The sequence below is a fragment of the Charadrius vociferus genome, unplaced genomic scaffold (genome assembly GCF_000708025.1).
Source record: "Charadrius vociferus isolate BGI_N301 unplaced genomic scaffold, ASM70802v2 scaffold179, whole genome shotgun sequence".
Lineage (NCBI taxonomy): Eukaryota > Metazoa > Chordata > Aves > Charadriiformes > Charadriidae > Charadrius > Charadrius vociferus.
In genome coordinates, this window is record NW_009650072.1 from 2,598,335 (window position 1) to 2,612,330 (window position 13,996).

At 38.1% G+C, this 13,996-nt stretch overlaps 1 protein-coding gene across 2 annotated transcripts in view; it reads left to right on the forward strand.

Annotated features, from left to right (window-relative positions):
* Positions 1–992: 992 nt before the first annotated feature.
* UEVLD (UEV and lactate/malate dehyrogenase domains) overlaps positions 993–13,996 on the forward strand; it is a 34,705-nt gene continuing 21,701 nt past the window's right edge. The window contains exons 1-11 of one of the 2 annotated variants that reach the window (XM_009892002.1): positions 993–1,145; positions 1,743–1,805; positions 2,542–2,705; positions 3,421–3,556; positions 4,905–5,029; positions 5,635–5,740; positions 7,615–7,785; positions 8,734–8,907; positions 9,476–9,560; positions 10,212–10,335; positions 11,688–11,848. In XM_009892002.1, the coding sequence (XP_009890304.1) occupies positions 1,133–1,145; positions 1,743–1,805; positions 2,542–2,705; positions 3,421–3,556; positions 4,905–5,029; positions 5,635–5,740; positions 7,615–7,785; positions 8,734–8,907; positions 9,476–9,560; positions 10,212–10,335; positions 11,688–11,848 (1,322 nt within the window). In that variant the 5' untranslated portion in view covers positions 993–1,132. Of the gene's footprint in view, positions 1,146–1,742; positions 1,806–2,541; positions 2,706–3,420; positions 3,557–4,904; positions 5,030–5,634; positions 5,741–7,614; positions 7,786–8,733; positions 8,908–9,475; positions 9,561–10,211; positions 10,336–11,687; positions 11,895–13,996 lie in introns of those variants that run through there. The other variant, XM_009892003.1, reaches the window with a different exon arrangement.

A 13,996-nucleotide genomic window follows, 5' to 3' on the forward strand; every position in this document is an offset into this window, starting at 1 on the left:
ATTCACAGTATCCTGTAAGATTGACTGTGGAGAAGCTGACTAAAGGGTGTTTCTTTTCAGCAGCTTTGTGATTTCTTGTACCAAGTGGAAAATAGTCAAACCATCCACATAGCTGTAGTATTGCTGCGATTTCTGGTGGGTGCTGTACTGAAGAGATCGTAGGTCCCAGCTACTGCTCTGTGCCAAGTATCTCAGTACAGTGAGCAGCTCTTTAAGCCATTGTCAGGCTGCAGTTGTGTTTGCTTAGGCAAGGGTTCCAGGACAACTCCAGAATTTCTCAAATGAGAAGCAGATGTTCCAATCTAGGAAATGGAAAACATTCTTCCTAACTTTTACATGTGGGAGGATGCAAATTTCTTGGAAGTTCAGGTATCAAGACTGGCTGGGGACAGTCTAAATGAAGTAGCAGTTATTTGTTCTTGCTGATAATTACTTTCAGGTCGCATTTCAAGCATCGGTACCTCTGTTAATCTGTGGGCAGGTTTTCTGCAGCCGGGAAAGAAGGATGCATTATTTTGTTTGAAATTTCTCAGCTCTCAAGGACAGCTTAAACATGGAAAAAAAATCCCAAAGGCTAATTACGTATTTAATGTGTTTGTGGAAATTGACATCTTAGGAAACCTTTCTAAAATGTGTACAGGTGCATCTGAGTTTTTAGTAGTAACTGTCAGAAAAAAAGAAGTCGTCTTATTACAAAGAGGCTTATATTTTTATACTGTTTTTAATTATGGTGTGCAGAGGAGGCTAAATTTTATTAAGTCTCCGCTCACACAGCTGTAAAGGGGAAGGAACAGTATATAAGGAGTGATGTTCAGAATTTGAGGTCTAATGTAGCAGCAGCAGACCTGTGATATCTTTTAAAGCTTCGTTTTTATATCAAACTTTTTGAGAATTTATTTCACACCAAAACTATTTATAATACTACAATTAATTATTACCTTCCCCTTCTTGTGTTTCTACTTTCTCTTGGTTCCTTTTCTCCATATCTGGTAATGAAAGAAGCAGCCTGTGAAATAAAACATTTTTTTCTGATCTATTTTTTTGTTCTCCCCTCTTTCAGTATAAGTTCAGAGACCTGACTATAGAAGAACTAAAGAATGTTAACAAGACCTACCCAAACTTCACGTTCTCCATGAACACATACAGTAAGAACTGATACAGCTACTTTGAACTAATTGTGATTCTTACTTTCCATAGATTCAGGTTGTGTATAATAGAGTCTAAATAGTGTCAATATCTTTCAGTTGTGTTCCTGTCTTTATTTTGACTAGCAGTAAAATTTCTCATGCCATGTGACTATTTTTGAAAGCTCTTCAAAGAATGCATACATATAAATCCTGAGCGACTAATTAGATTTTGTTTTATTTTAACTTGGCAGTAATTATAGAAGATTGTTCTTTTAAAGTCTTTATGTGTAACAGCATTTTTCCCATATCTCTTGACTGTTGAAAACATTTTGATGTCTTTAGCTTTCAGAATCCCTCAGCCTGACTGAAAGTTCCTACAACACCAGAATTACCCAGGACAAGGGATTTTCAGACTAATGATGTGCTTAGTTCTACCAATACAATTTTCATTAAGATTCCATTAATGAATTCTCTCAAAGGGGGAGAGGGTACCTTAGTAACATTTTAGCCTTGGTTCTTTCAGGAACTTTGTATATTGGTAGTTGTGGATGGGATTGCCATGCCAGATTTGAAAGGATTTATTACTATTTTTTTAAATCTCATTTTCAATTTCAGCCTTCAAAGATGGATCCCAGAAGGACCTCCTGAATTTTAGCGGTACTGTTCCAGTGAAATATGGTAAGATAAATCAAATATAATTTCCTTACCAGTTATGCATTTAATTGTAAAATATGTTGGGTACTGCCAATATACTATGCAGCTTCTTTAATGGTGGCTATAAAGGATTTTGCATGAATTGACAGAAGCTGCTTCTACATAAACAAATGTCTTTGTGCACTCATAGATGCTGAAATTAGGTGGTATTAGATAAGTCAGTTAACTATTTAAAAAAATCATGTAGTTTGAGACGGTGTAGGCAAACTCTTTGGTTCCAATGGAGGTTGCATGAACTCTACAAACCCTATGCTTGTATAGGCAGTGTCCAAGAATAACTAGTAAGTAGTTTTTCATTTTTAACTCAAGGCCTTCGAAGTGTGAGGTAAAGCTCTTAATGGGTGCCTCTTTGCATCAGTTATTGAGTCCTGAAATAAGTGTGAAATGGGTAGCTGAAAGAGATTTCTTTGCCTGGAAAAGGGGACACGTTGGCTGATAGAATACCCTGGGAAACAAAACAACAACAAAGCTTTATATTAAGACAGACACAATCAGTAGCACTTCAAGTTGATCCAGATAAGTCTCCTTTTATTAAGTAGCCTAAGTAATGTAAATACTTCCCAGTGTGAATCTAGAAAGTGATCTGTCAGGCTTTGTTTCTTTGTTATGATGAAGTGTGAATCACAGGCACACATGCCTGGTTTTCAGTGCCTCTTCTCAATGCAGAAGTTAGCAATAGCTTTCGTTTTGTGTTGAACAGGTAATTCCTATAACATACCTATTCATCTGTGGATTCTGGATTCTCATCCCTTTGCTCCGCCCATTTGCTTCTTGAAGCCGACTGTGAACATGGGCATTTCAGTGGGAAAGCATGTGGATGCTCATGGCAGGATTTATTTGCCCTACCTGCAAAACTGGAGCCATGTAAGAGATGGAGTGGTTGACAGGGGAGGAAGGTATTTGGGAATAAAACATGGTATCATGGGGAGATCAGTGGAGAGTAGTGCATAGGGTTTGGGGCTTTTTGTTTTCTGCGTTTTTTGTTAATCTTAAATATGAAATGATTATGCAAAGAGAAGCAGAATGTCTCTTGAAATTGCAGTTTTCAGACTGAAGCAATTGCAAAAGGAAGGTGTAAGTAATTGTACGGAAAATTATTTTAAGCTGAATAAAAAGGGACTGACCGTTATAAAGCAGTATAAGCCTCACGTGGACCCTTTGATACTTTTTCCTTTGTTGTTGTGAATAATGAATAATGATACTAGACCAATTGCTTATCCCTCAAGAAAGTTCAATGGAAGTGTCTCTTTCAGCAGAACTCAGAAACATTAGCAGAGAGATTCAAAAGCCAGTGCTGTTGCTGAGTGCTTTTATGCACTGTAATGTGACTGCCAGGCCAGTGCAAATGATTTGATGAATGCTAGTTTTCTGAAATGGATGGGATATATTTTTCATTATTGATAAAGAAATTCCCAGGCTTTTCTTTACCTTAAGTGTTTATGTAAGTGTTAAGGGTGTCAGTATTTATAATTTGATTAAATTTTGTACAGCTATGGTTCTCTACGAAATACTGCATTTACTGCTGATACCACTATATGAAATAGTCAACTGTTTGATCTTCCGTGTTGCTGTATTTCAGCCTAAATCAACTGTCATTGGATTAATCAAGGAAATGATTGCAAAATTTGAGGAAGAGCTCCCTTTGTATTCACTGTCATCTTCTGATGCAGCCAGGCAATCCGAACTTCTCTCCTACATTGCAAAGATCACTGAAGGTGTGGATGTTTTCATATATTTGTTTGTAATGTTCTTACGCAATATCTGATTTTATTTATTGTTATTACTTGATACCACAAAGATGCCTACACAGTTTTAATATCTGAATTTTTGGTGGTTGCATGTCCACAGCATTTGGTATTTTCTCTGTATAATCAAAGTGCCTCTTTTTGAACCGAGAACTCAGATTCTCTTTATTTGAATAAGCATCTAATTTTGGATGTTTGTATTTAAGCCTACTGAAAAATGCTGTAGACTTGGTACTACTTATTTGTTGGAAATTACTGCAGCAAAACTCTATGTGACATATTGTTGAAGGGAAATGTGATTTTATTATAAAAAAGGTGATTTTACCCAATCACAGTCATTCATTCTCTCCAGTCTCATTCACTTTCACTCTCGCATCTACCATCGCAAGCCCTGAGACTCATCTGACCACAGTCACTGATGTGCAACACCGAGGACAAGGAGTGCTGGCTCTTGAGCCTATATCGTGTTTCTTGGGTTCTTCTTGTTCAGTGGGGTGACAAGCTGATTTCAGACTTGTCTTTTACGCTCTTTGGGAGTAGATGCTATTTGGCATTTTTGCCTCATTACTTTATCTCATTCATTGTAAGTCTTGGGCAAAATTCCTGAATTTCACAGTTCTCATGTTTTCCTTATCCGGGTATACTATGGCTCCAGTCCTGTTGTTCTTCATCCTGACGCATTTTCTTTAGGTCAGTCTTTCCTTCTTCCTTTTTTTAGTGAAATCATGGATGGGGATCTGTGCAACCAGTTCAAACCTAACCCTTTCCTGCTGCTGCTTCTGGTAATTGTGTACACATATGTGCTTGTGAGCACACACATGTGTGTGATTCTAGTCAATCAATCTTAATGATTGACTTAATCTTAATAATCTTTACGTCATAGTCACAATGAGAATTGGGTTACCAGTAACGTTGGCTAAACAACCCCAGATGACTGTATTTTAATCAAATTCCATTTTGCATGTCTTCAAAATACGAACTATTTTACAGATTTTATGAGCGTGGTATATATTCACACCTGCAACAGTGGGAAAGGGAGTATTGTTTGTGTGGTCTTAGTGTCTAGCTTCTTGATATTGTTACTTTCATATTTTCTACTTGGTAAAAAAACATTTCTATCCAGGGAGGCATATTTGTGTTTTACACCTTGCAAGTTGTGATGAATTTTCTGTGGTCAGGTTTGACCGCTATTTTGAAGAAACTTGTGTAATTTGCATTAACTAACTCTGGCACAACCATCGCCCTTTATGAAGCAGCAATACTTGTACTGATACCGTGTGGACCAGTACTTAAGTTTGTGGTTTTCTTTTAATTGTAGGAGAGACTGACATGAAATCAAAGAGTAAAATTGGTGGAGGCAAAAATGAAGGATGTTTTAACAAAATTACTGTTGTTGGAGCTGGAGATCTTGGCATTGCATGTGTGCTAGCAATTGCAGCAAAGGTACGTAATTATGATAAATAGCAACAGACCTGACTTAGAGAGAGGCTTCCAACTTAGTTCTATGCATCTGACACATAGAAATAACTCAGCAGTTTTAGTAGCCGTGTCACTGCTTATGTCATTTGCCTCTTCAGTTAACTTATGGACACACAGAAGTGTTAGTTTCTGCCTTGTTTTCTCAGTCAGTTTTTTAAATACAAAGGGTTGAATATTGAATTAACTTATTTTGAAAATTCTTAGTTAAAGGATTCTTGCCTAAGTGGTGGCCTTTTACAATTGGGTTCTCCTAGTTCCCTGGAAAAGGATTGTCTGTAGATGGTCTGTACTTCATTATGGCTATATGTTCAGAGACAACAGTAACATCAACATCTATAACTTCCCAGAGATGGTTTTGTGAGACTTTTATTTGTTTGTTTTGTAATGAGTAATTTTCCAATTAAACTCACTCAACTAAATTCTTTTTCTTGTGATTTGACAGTAATTTTGGTCAGTGATTGTGTTTGTTTTATACCCATTACAACAAACACTGGAATTGGAGAAATACTGGGTTTTATTCCTCACATTTTGGCTTGGTTTATTGTTCTTCATTATTTTTATTCATACAGGGTGCTGCAGACAAGGTGGTTCTTTTGGATCTTTCTGAAGGTGCAGCAAAAGGAGGGACCATGGACTTGGAGATCTTTGCCCTGCCAAACGTGGAGATCAGCAAAGGTATTAGATGTTGTTGCTGGAATGGGAGCGAGTACTGTACTGTGTGTGCGCTTGTGCTCGTTTAAATGAGAGCAGGACACCTGGGGACATACAGAGGCTCTGGCATATAGGCCATCTTTTTCAAAAGATGTTGTTATCTTTTCATAGCTTCTTGCTTTTTTTACATCTTTTCAGGGCAAAGTTGGGAAGGAAAGGTTCAGCAAAGCTTGCATCACTTTTATTTCAGGCTTTTTTCATTCTGTTTATGGAGGTAGAGGTACGTGAATCTGTAATTCCAGGGTAAGAGGCTAATGTTGAAATTGGACTCATGCAGAAATAGAGAGGAGACAGGCTAGTACTTCAGTGTTACAGGTGGAGAGAGGGGAGGAAGGGGGGAAAAAATATACCTGTATTAGGGAATTAGAGGTAGCTGTGAGAGCAGTGTTAAAAAGGCTGATAAATAAAGGTAAATTTCAAAGTACTACTTTCCTAGATTGATGTTCATTAAACATGCACATGGCCAATAGTTAGTGCTTAATCACTGCATATTCAAACAATTAGTTCTTAACAATCTTGTCCTCAATTTGCTGTCAGTGTATAATTCAACAGAGTCGATACCATGTCTCCATAATTAGTGGTGATAGCTACAGTCTCTGATGGTCTTAGTCGCAGAGGTTGAGGTGGTGTGGCTCGAAGCTTTTCCACAGGGGAAGCTGGAACTGAATTGAGCAACTTCCCCATTCTTCCTTGCTTGTCTGTAGTGGTTTTATGTTCCTTGCACCCTCTGCAAGATGAAATTAGGGGCTTTCTTGTGCTTCGGATGTAATATATCTTATTTTGGGGACAGAGACTTGTTCTGGTTCCACCAGGTATCTTATCTACTTACTCTGCACCTGACATTGCCTGCTCTACATCCTTTGAGCTTATCTTGCAGGTTTTACTGGTAGCGCATTTTTTCCTAAGCCCTGGTTGTGCAACTGTACCACAAATCTCTTGTTTGTGCCTTTGTGGTTACCTATTACATATTTACATTTAGCTGTGGTACAAAAAGCTTGTATGTTGTTGCTGGCTATGCTGTTAGCAGTGCTACAATATTACAAAATGCTTAAACACTGTCGGCTGTTATTTTAGTATGCTTATATCTAGGTTTGGGGCAAGCTGGCATTAGTTAATCCTCCTTAGCATGCTTCCAATTTGTGACTGCACTGGGCCTCTGCTTTGGCTTCAGTTGGTTCCAGAAGAGGTGTGACAGTCAAATTACCTTATTTCTGTGTCCCAGCTGATCACTTGTATGGTACTTGGATATTCAGAGTTACCCACTCAAGGCAGCTTTGACTTATAAATTTCTGCAGCAAATGTAGTTGTGCGTTTTCTTGGGCTGATGAATACATGTCTTTTAATTGAGTTGTTAAATAGACTCTTGGAACACTTTTTATGATTGTCTACATGTCCTTGATTGAGCTATAAGATCAAAAATTATAGAAGTTTCAGCTAAAGGAGTAAAAGTCTTTCCCCTTCTTTAAAAATTAGAATAGAAATGAAGGACCCTTTTCATGGATGTTTTATTTTTTTTCCTCTCTTGCCAAGAAAACTTGGAAAAGCTTCTTTTTCAACCCCATCTAGATGTTTTCTGGTCTCTGCTCTGTAACATTGGACAAATTGCAGTCTGCCTTCTGTGTTCGCCAACTATGAAACAGGAAAGTAGTTCTGTGGGAGAGCTGTGTTTTACAGTGCTCTGGAAGTGCCCCAAAGTCCACATTGGGGGAGACAGGAGGGCAAGAACCCGAACCAAGCTGGATGCTGCAGTTCAGCCTTTAGGACAGCTCTTTGTTTTGCATCCAAAACTCCATGTAATGACATACATTTTGAAAACATATTTTCTTTATATTTTTCAGATTTTTCTGCTTCAGCAGATTCAAAAGTTGTGGTACTCACAGTTAATTCTCTGGGTAGTGCTCAGACTTATCTTGATGTTATACAAAGCAACGTGGATTTGTTCAGAGGAATTATCCCAGCGATATCACACTACAGTAAGAACACTGTTCTCCTTGTTGCTTCCCATCCAGGTATGTTGGTACTTCGCCTAACGCTCTGTCCGTCAGCTGGCTTTCTCTTTGGCCTGTTTTAAAAATACATTACTACCGAATGCACCCACTTAGTCAAAAATTCTTGCTACTCTGAAAGATGTTTTCCTTTTCAGCTTTGAGCAGGACACTGTCTTTGAGGGTTTTTTCTTTACTGTTACCAAGATAAAAGAAAATAGTGTACTTTGTTTTGTATAAAAGGTATGTATTTCTGTATGTTTCTGTACGTAGTTTCAGCCTTACTGTATCTCCAAGATTAGCATCCATTGGCTGTTGTCTTGTCAGTTGTGAGTTTTATGTATGTGTTTTTCCTGTGCAAGGAAGGATAGATGCATGTGTGTTATATGTCATATGATCAGACTCAGACTATTAATATATGTAATACAGTGTTGATAGTAAATATGCTATGTTTTGCTAGAAAGTTTAAATCTGTTGGTTCAGTGATACTGTGAACTACGACAAAGCAAAAACTATTCAAAAGGGAAAGAAGTAAGTGTGAGCCTCTCTGTCCTGTAAACACAACCCTTTTCCGTTTCTCAAGTGCTTCTTACACTTTCTATCATTTAGAGCTGTGGAGATGGAGAAAAGAGTACTTGACAAATGAAAAGAAATTAAACACTGGCTGAATTAAATTTAGAAGCATGTGATATTTTTGGTAGAGGGAAGCATGGTGACTCATGCTGAAGTTTCACTGGACTTCTCTTAAAACTTTACTTGAGCTGTGAATTTTCTTCACCTCCTCCCCACCTGACTTGCTGTTTTAAGTTCAAGTAAATTACTGATATGTTCTTACATGCTTATATATTTCCTAAAGTAAACAACTCGGTCCTGAGTTTTTCGTAATTGTGATTCATAGTTTGAATTCATTGATTCGTTGTGTTGAATTTTGAGTGGTCCTTCATTGTCAACGTGTTTTTCTTTCACATCTAGTTGAAGTAATGACATACGTGTCGTGGAAGCTGAGTGCATTTCCCAAAAGTAGAGTTATTGGAGTAGGTGCCAACCTAGATACTGAGAGATTTCAGTATATACTGACAAACCTTTTGAAAGCAGAGCTGCTGGCAAAAGATGCTTGGGTTATTGGTGAACAAGGGGAAGACAAAGGTAAAGTGATACTTCATTATGACTATGAGGATATAATGTCCTGGCAGTGCTTAAGTAATTGAGTAATGAAAGAATAATTGAGAAAAGTAACAAAGGTTGTCATAAGCAGAATGGTAGATTTTCATAATAATGGTTCTAAATAATACAATTTTGGTGTGTGCCCAAGACTGTAGACCTGAAGTGGTAGTAAAAGTATTCAACATTTGTCACAGGAAAAAAAATAAATATAGAAAATACAACCTCAAATGCTTTTTATCTGGTATAACAGTATAGGTTAAAAGTACTGAAAGATGAATGAAATGTATTATGACATATGGTAGGTTACTGCTAATGTAAGAGTTGTTATATATTACTTCATTTTTAAGCAACTGTCTCTGGCCAGGTGCTACTGTAGTTTATTTCAGCAGTCCAGGGAACCTTAGAAGGTCATTAACTACATTTGGGCTGTTGCGGGGGAAAGAAAGTTTGGAAAGCTTGAATTTTTTTCTTTTTTTTCTTCTCACCTTATCTGGTACCTATTTTAGTCACTGTTCAGATGTGCATATAAATGTTGGTTGTCTCTATTTAGTACCTTCGTGGACCAGTTGTAATTTAGTTGCAAATCAAACGGAAACAATGGCTGCTCGTAACTCAAGGGAAGAGGTGGCTAACAGGTAACGCCATTATAATCTTAAACTTTTTTTTCTTCAAGTTTGGGCACTTGATATTTGCAGAGGTTTTTGTCCTTTATCTCTTTATGAAGAGGAGGAATTTTGCTATAAAGTATTCACACACTGAGTTTATAGGAAATTATAGGTCTGAGTGTCATTCACTTTTATATAAGCGTATATGCCCACTGTTTTTCTGAAGTTCTTAATAATGTTGTGCCATGACAATCTATGGGCAAGACAAGCTCTGTAGAATATACACTAGAATATTAGAGGTGCCAGTTCCGTTGTGTGTTTAAAAACAATAAATAGACAAGCCTTCTGGCACACTCTTCTCAGAGCTTGTGTGGAAGCAGTTTACTTCAAAGCAAAGCACAAGTTTGGATCAGATTACCTGCTTTAATTAACCACATATCAGTTATACCTCTTGACAGAAAAGACAATTGTTACTAGTGTGGGTAAAATGTACATAAAGAAATTCTTTAAAGCAATTCTTAATTTCCTTCTGTTGTTCTCCAAAACAGAGAATCATGTTTCTATAATACACTTTACCTGATATGGTAGGCTTAATCTGTCGTTTGGGTTTTACCTATAAACTAAAATAGGAATTACTAAAATCTAAACATCATGTTTTTCTCCTTTTCCTGGTTTATGTAGAGCTATGGAAGTTCTAAAGGGAAAAGGTCAGAGATCTTGGTCTGTTGGGCTCTCAGTTGCTGATTTGACTGACACTATACTGAAAGATAAAAGAAAGGTTCATTCTGTGTCCACTCTGGCAAAGGTAAATGTGTTATTAATATATTTGGGTTGGCACTGTAATTATAGTATTTATACTGTATGTGACCATTAGTTTTAGCAGCACAGCCATCTCACTTGAAGTAATTGTTCTGAAGTAGCACTACTTCCATTACTTTCTTCCAACAACAGCTTTCAGTTCTAGTCCAAAAATGAGCAAAAATCAATTATTATGTAAATCTGAAACCCATTTAAAAGTGAATTATTCTCCCAAAAATACAAGAGTCCGGAGGGAAAGCACGTTCAAGGTTGCTGACCAGCTACCCTGGAATAGCTGGATTTGGCAAATTAAGAGAAATGTGTGTGTCACAGTTTCCAAGTGCTCAATATGAGTGAAGATTTTTCCAGGGGCCAAAAGAGTTCAGTATCTTTTATGAAAGTATAAAATGCATTTTCTGCCAGTATTTTATTTGACCAGCTTTGAAACAGCTGCTTTTTTACTTCATGATAATTTATATTGAGGAGAAGATTATGAAGCTATATTTAACTTAAAATTGTAGACTGAACCATGTTTAAAGTTTATCCCAAGAGGCTTCATTAAAGCATTAAGTCATGTCATATGAGGAAAAAAAATGTAGAAACACTTGCTCGTCACTCGTATTTACAGGCTTCAGAAGGATGATTTGGATGTCCCAGTGCAGGGAAGTTGAGCAGGCTGCTTTTTCTATCAAGTACAGACATATACCTAATGTCATCATTATGTTTTCAAGTAAAGTTTGTAACTGTTTGTGAACTAAACGCAGATATAGAGGAGTGACAAGTTTCTTAAACTGCAGAGTAACTACAGAATGTAAAATTTCTCATACAGATCCTAAAAATAAACAAAATCTACAGCGTAAAGTTGAATTATAGGGATATAAGTTTAATGAAGTCTCTCACAAAATGAATGTGGTATCAATACTTGAAAAGTATACCCCAGATAGCTCTCTTTGGCTGCATTTTTAAATTTCTTTTGTTCAGTCCTAAAAGAACTAATGATACTGTACTATCAAGTGTCCTTGATTGTTCTACCTAAGAAACTGGTTAAACAGTATTTTGTAGTATAAACTTTGCCTGCGTTATAGAGGTCTGATATACCTATATTGGGAAGCTCCTCCAAGTGTGGCATGGTTCAAGATTTTTTTTTTTTTATCAGTACAGTAATATTTTAGAGTTTCTATACAGTAACACACTGCACAGGATCTAAAATAACTGGAATTTGACCTATACAAAACATGCCATGTGGTGGAATATCCTTATAACTTGATTAAAATAATCAAGTTATTCTGTGTAGTTCCATGCTTCAGACAGAGCAGAAACACGTAACTGTGTGACAGTGTTCTTCACGTGTTGTTTCAGGGATGCTGCAATATAAACAGTGAAGTGTTCTTAAGCCTACCGTGTATTCTTGGAACCAATGGAGTGATGGACGTGGTGAAACTAGAAGATGATCAACTGGTGCAAGAGAAACTGCAAAGCAGTGCAGGATCAATTCATGACCTTCAGCAACAACTGAAACTGTAAGCAAGCACGTGGGAAGCTGCTGTCTGCTCGCAGAAGTCGGAGATTCGCTAGGCAGAAAGGGATGCTTGGTACATATGGACTTCTATACAAAACAATAAGTTTTTTTTTACTTTAGTTTCAAAAAGCGCTTTCTCAGTTTTGGTTTAAATTATTTAATCCTGCACAGCACAGTAATTTCTGATTTGAAAAGTGCACTTTTGGTAGCCAAAATGAGGAGGGTAATGTGCAAGAATGTTTTACCTAAATTCAGGTGACTTTTGTCTGTGTTTTTTTGTCTCTAATTATAGCCTGATTCTTGGGTTATTCTTAGCTCTTTGTACCTCATTAGGACAGAGTCTAGGAGAGCAGCTTACCCAGCTCTGCAGAAACTCCAGTCTGCAGAGCCCACTAGAACTCTGCCTCCTGGTTTTCAAGTGCTGCATTGGGGGCTTGTCTGGAAAATGGTCACGCTCCAGCTCTTCAGGGCACCGGGGGACACAGTTTGGTAGCTCGGTCTTTCATGCCTATCACAGACACTCTTATGTCAATGGACTCCTGCTTGTTACTACGGGGGAAAAAAACGCTAAAAGTACAATGTTAGCAGTGCCCTTCAAACCCAAAGTATTGGGTATGTATTTTTGTTGTACGTTTAATGATGTCTGAGACTTTCTGGTCATGACTTGTTTTCTCTTGCTCTGTAAGGATGTTCAGAGTTCTGAAGAACTGCAGTTCTCTATATATACACGCGCAACACTGTTACCCTGTGCAGCATTGGGACTGGTGCCCTTCCTAAAAGGGAGGAACAGGGGATGGGCTTCAAATAAAGGATAAAGTCAGATAGTTAAGTAAAGCAGAAGTATCTGCCAGTTCAGACCTTGACCCAAAGCCAGCTGATGTCAGTAGCTTTTCCATCAGCCTGAGGAGAATACAGCTGCTCAAGAAGGCAACAGAACCTGTAACCCCTGTAACCCTCCACCTGTGACCCTCCTTGGGGGAGGCCAAGGGTGTGGTGAAAAAGCAGGATGTGGATTTTTAGATAAATCAAAAAGCAGATGTTTTTAAGATAAAGGCTTTTGGGGAGTTCTCACCTTTTGATTCACTGCACAGGTAAAAGACTGTATTCATCCCAATGGTACCTCAGCATTGCACTGCAGGCAGAGGAGAGGCGGGCTCCACTCCTGCTGCGTGCAGCTTAGGGACGTCATTCCACGCTTACGTTTTGAGGTGTGACTGGTTAAATATTGATGAAGCTTTCTAAGGAAAAAGTAGGATCTGTGTCAGAGTGAAAGATCTGTTCCTTTGTGCCTTCCGGTTATGCTTCACAAAAAGCCGGACTTAACAAGGAATTCTGAGTTTATAGTCATCTCAGAATTAAGATAAAAATAGAAAAAAAAACCCTTTGTTGTTTTGTTGGGTTTTTTTTTCACAGAATACTCGAATTTCCTCCTCTGTGGTGGTCAGTGATAGGACAAAATTAGTGATGCAGGTGACCAACTTTGCTGCTATATTAAAAAAAAAAAAAAGCACCCAACACAACAGCTGGACCTTGGGTTGGTTTTTTTCCCTCCTACTTTGGAAAAAACAGCATTAAATTATGGGTTTATGTTGGTTCTTCGAGGTCTTGTGTTTAATCCATTGAGCACTTATTCTCATGTTAAAAGTCCGGGTGTTTTATTTTTTTATTAATAGCTTTAATCATAAAAAGCTGCGAAGTCTTACAGGGATGTCTTTTTTAGCTTGATGCTTATGTTATAAAATAACTAATATTGGCTCCTCACTCTCGTGTTTGTGTTGTATTCCTTCAAAAAAACCGCTCGGACGGAAGGCAGCTCAGACAGCCCGGTGGGAAATGCCACTTACTTGTATTTACTCATGGGAAATTTAATTCCCAGAAATACCTTTTTAACAATAAACCGCACTACGGCGAGGGGGCTTCGTTAGACATTCTGCGAAGTAATTTCAGATACCCAAAACACTGTCGGAGCGGGGTGCCTGCAGGCGACCTGTCAGCGGAGGGAGCTCGGCTACCGACCGCTGGCCTCCGCCAAGCGCAACTGTCGTCACCACGCGCACGCCTCGCGCGGAAGTGTCGTCACGGCAGGCCGGAAGTGGGTGTCGCTGCCGGAAGCGGGCTTGGGAGATCGCTTCCTGTTTTTTTATGTAGG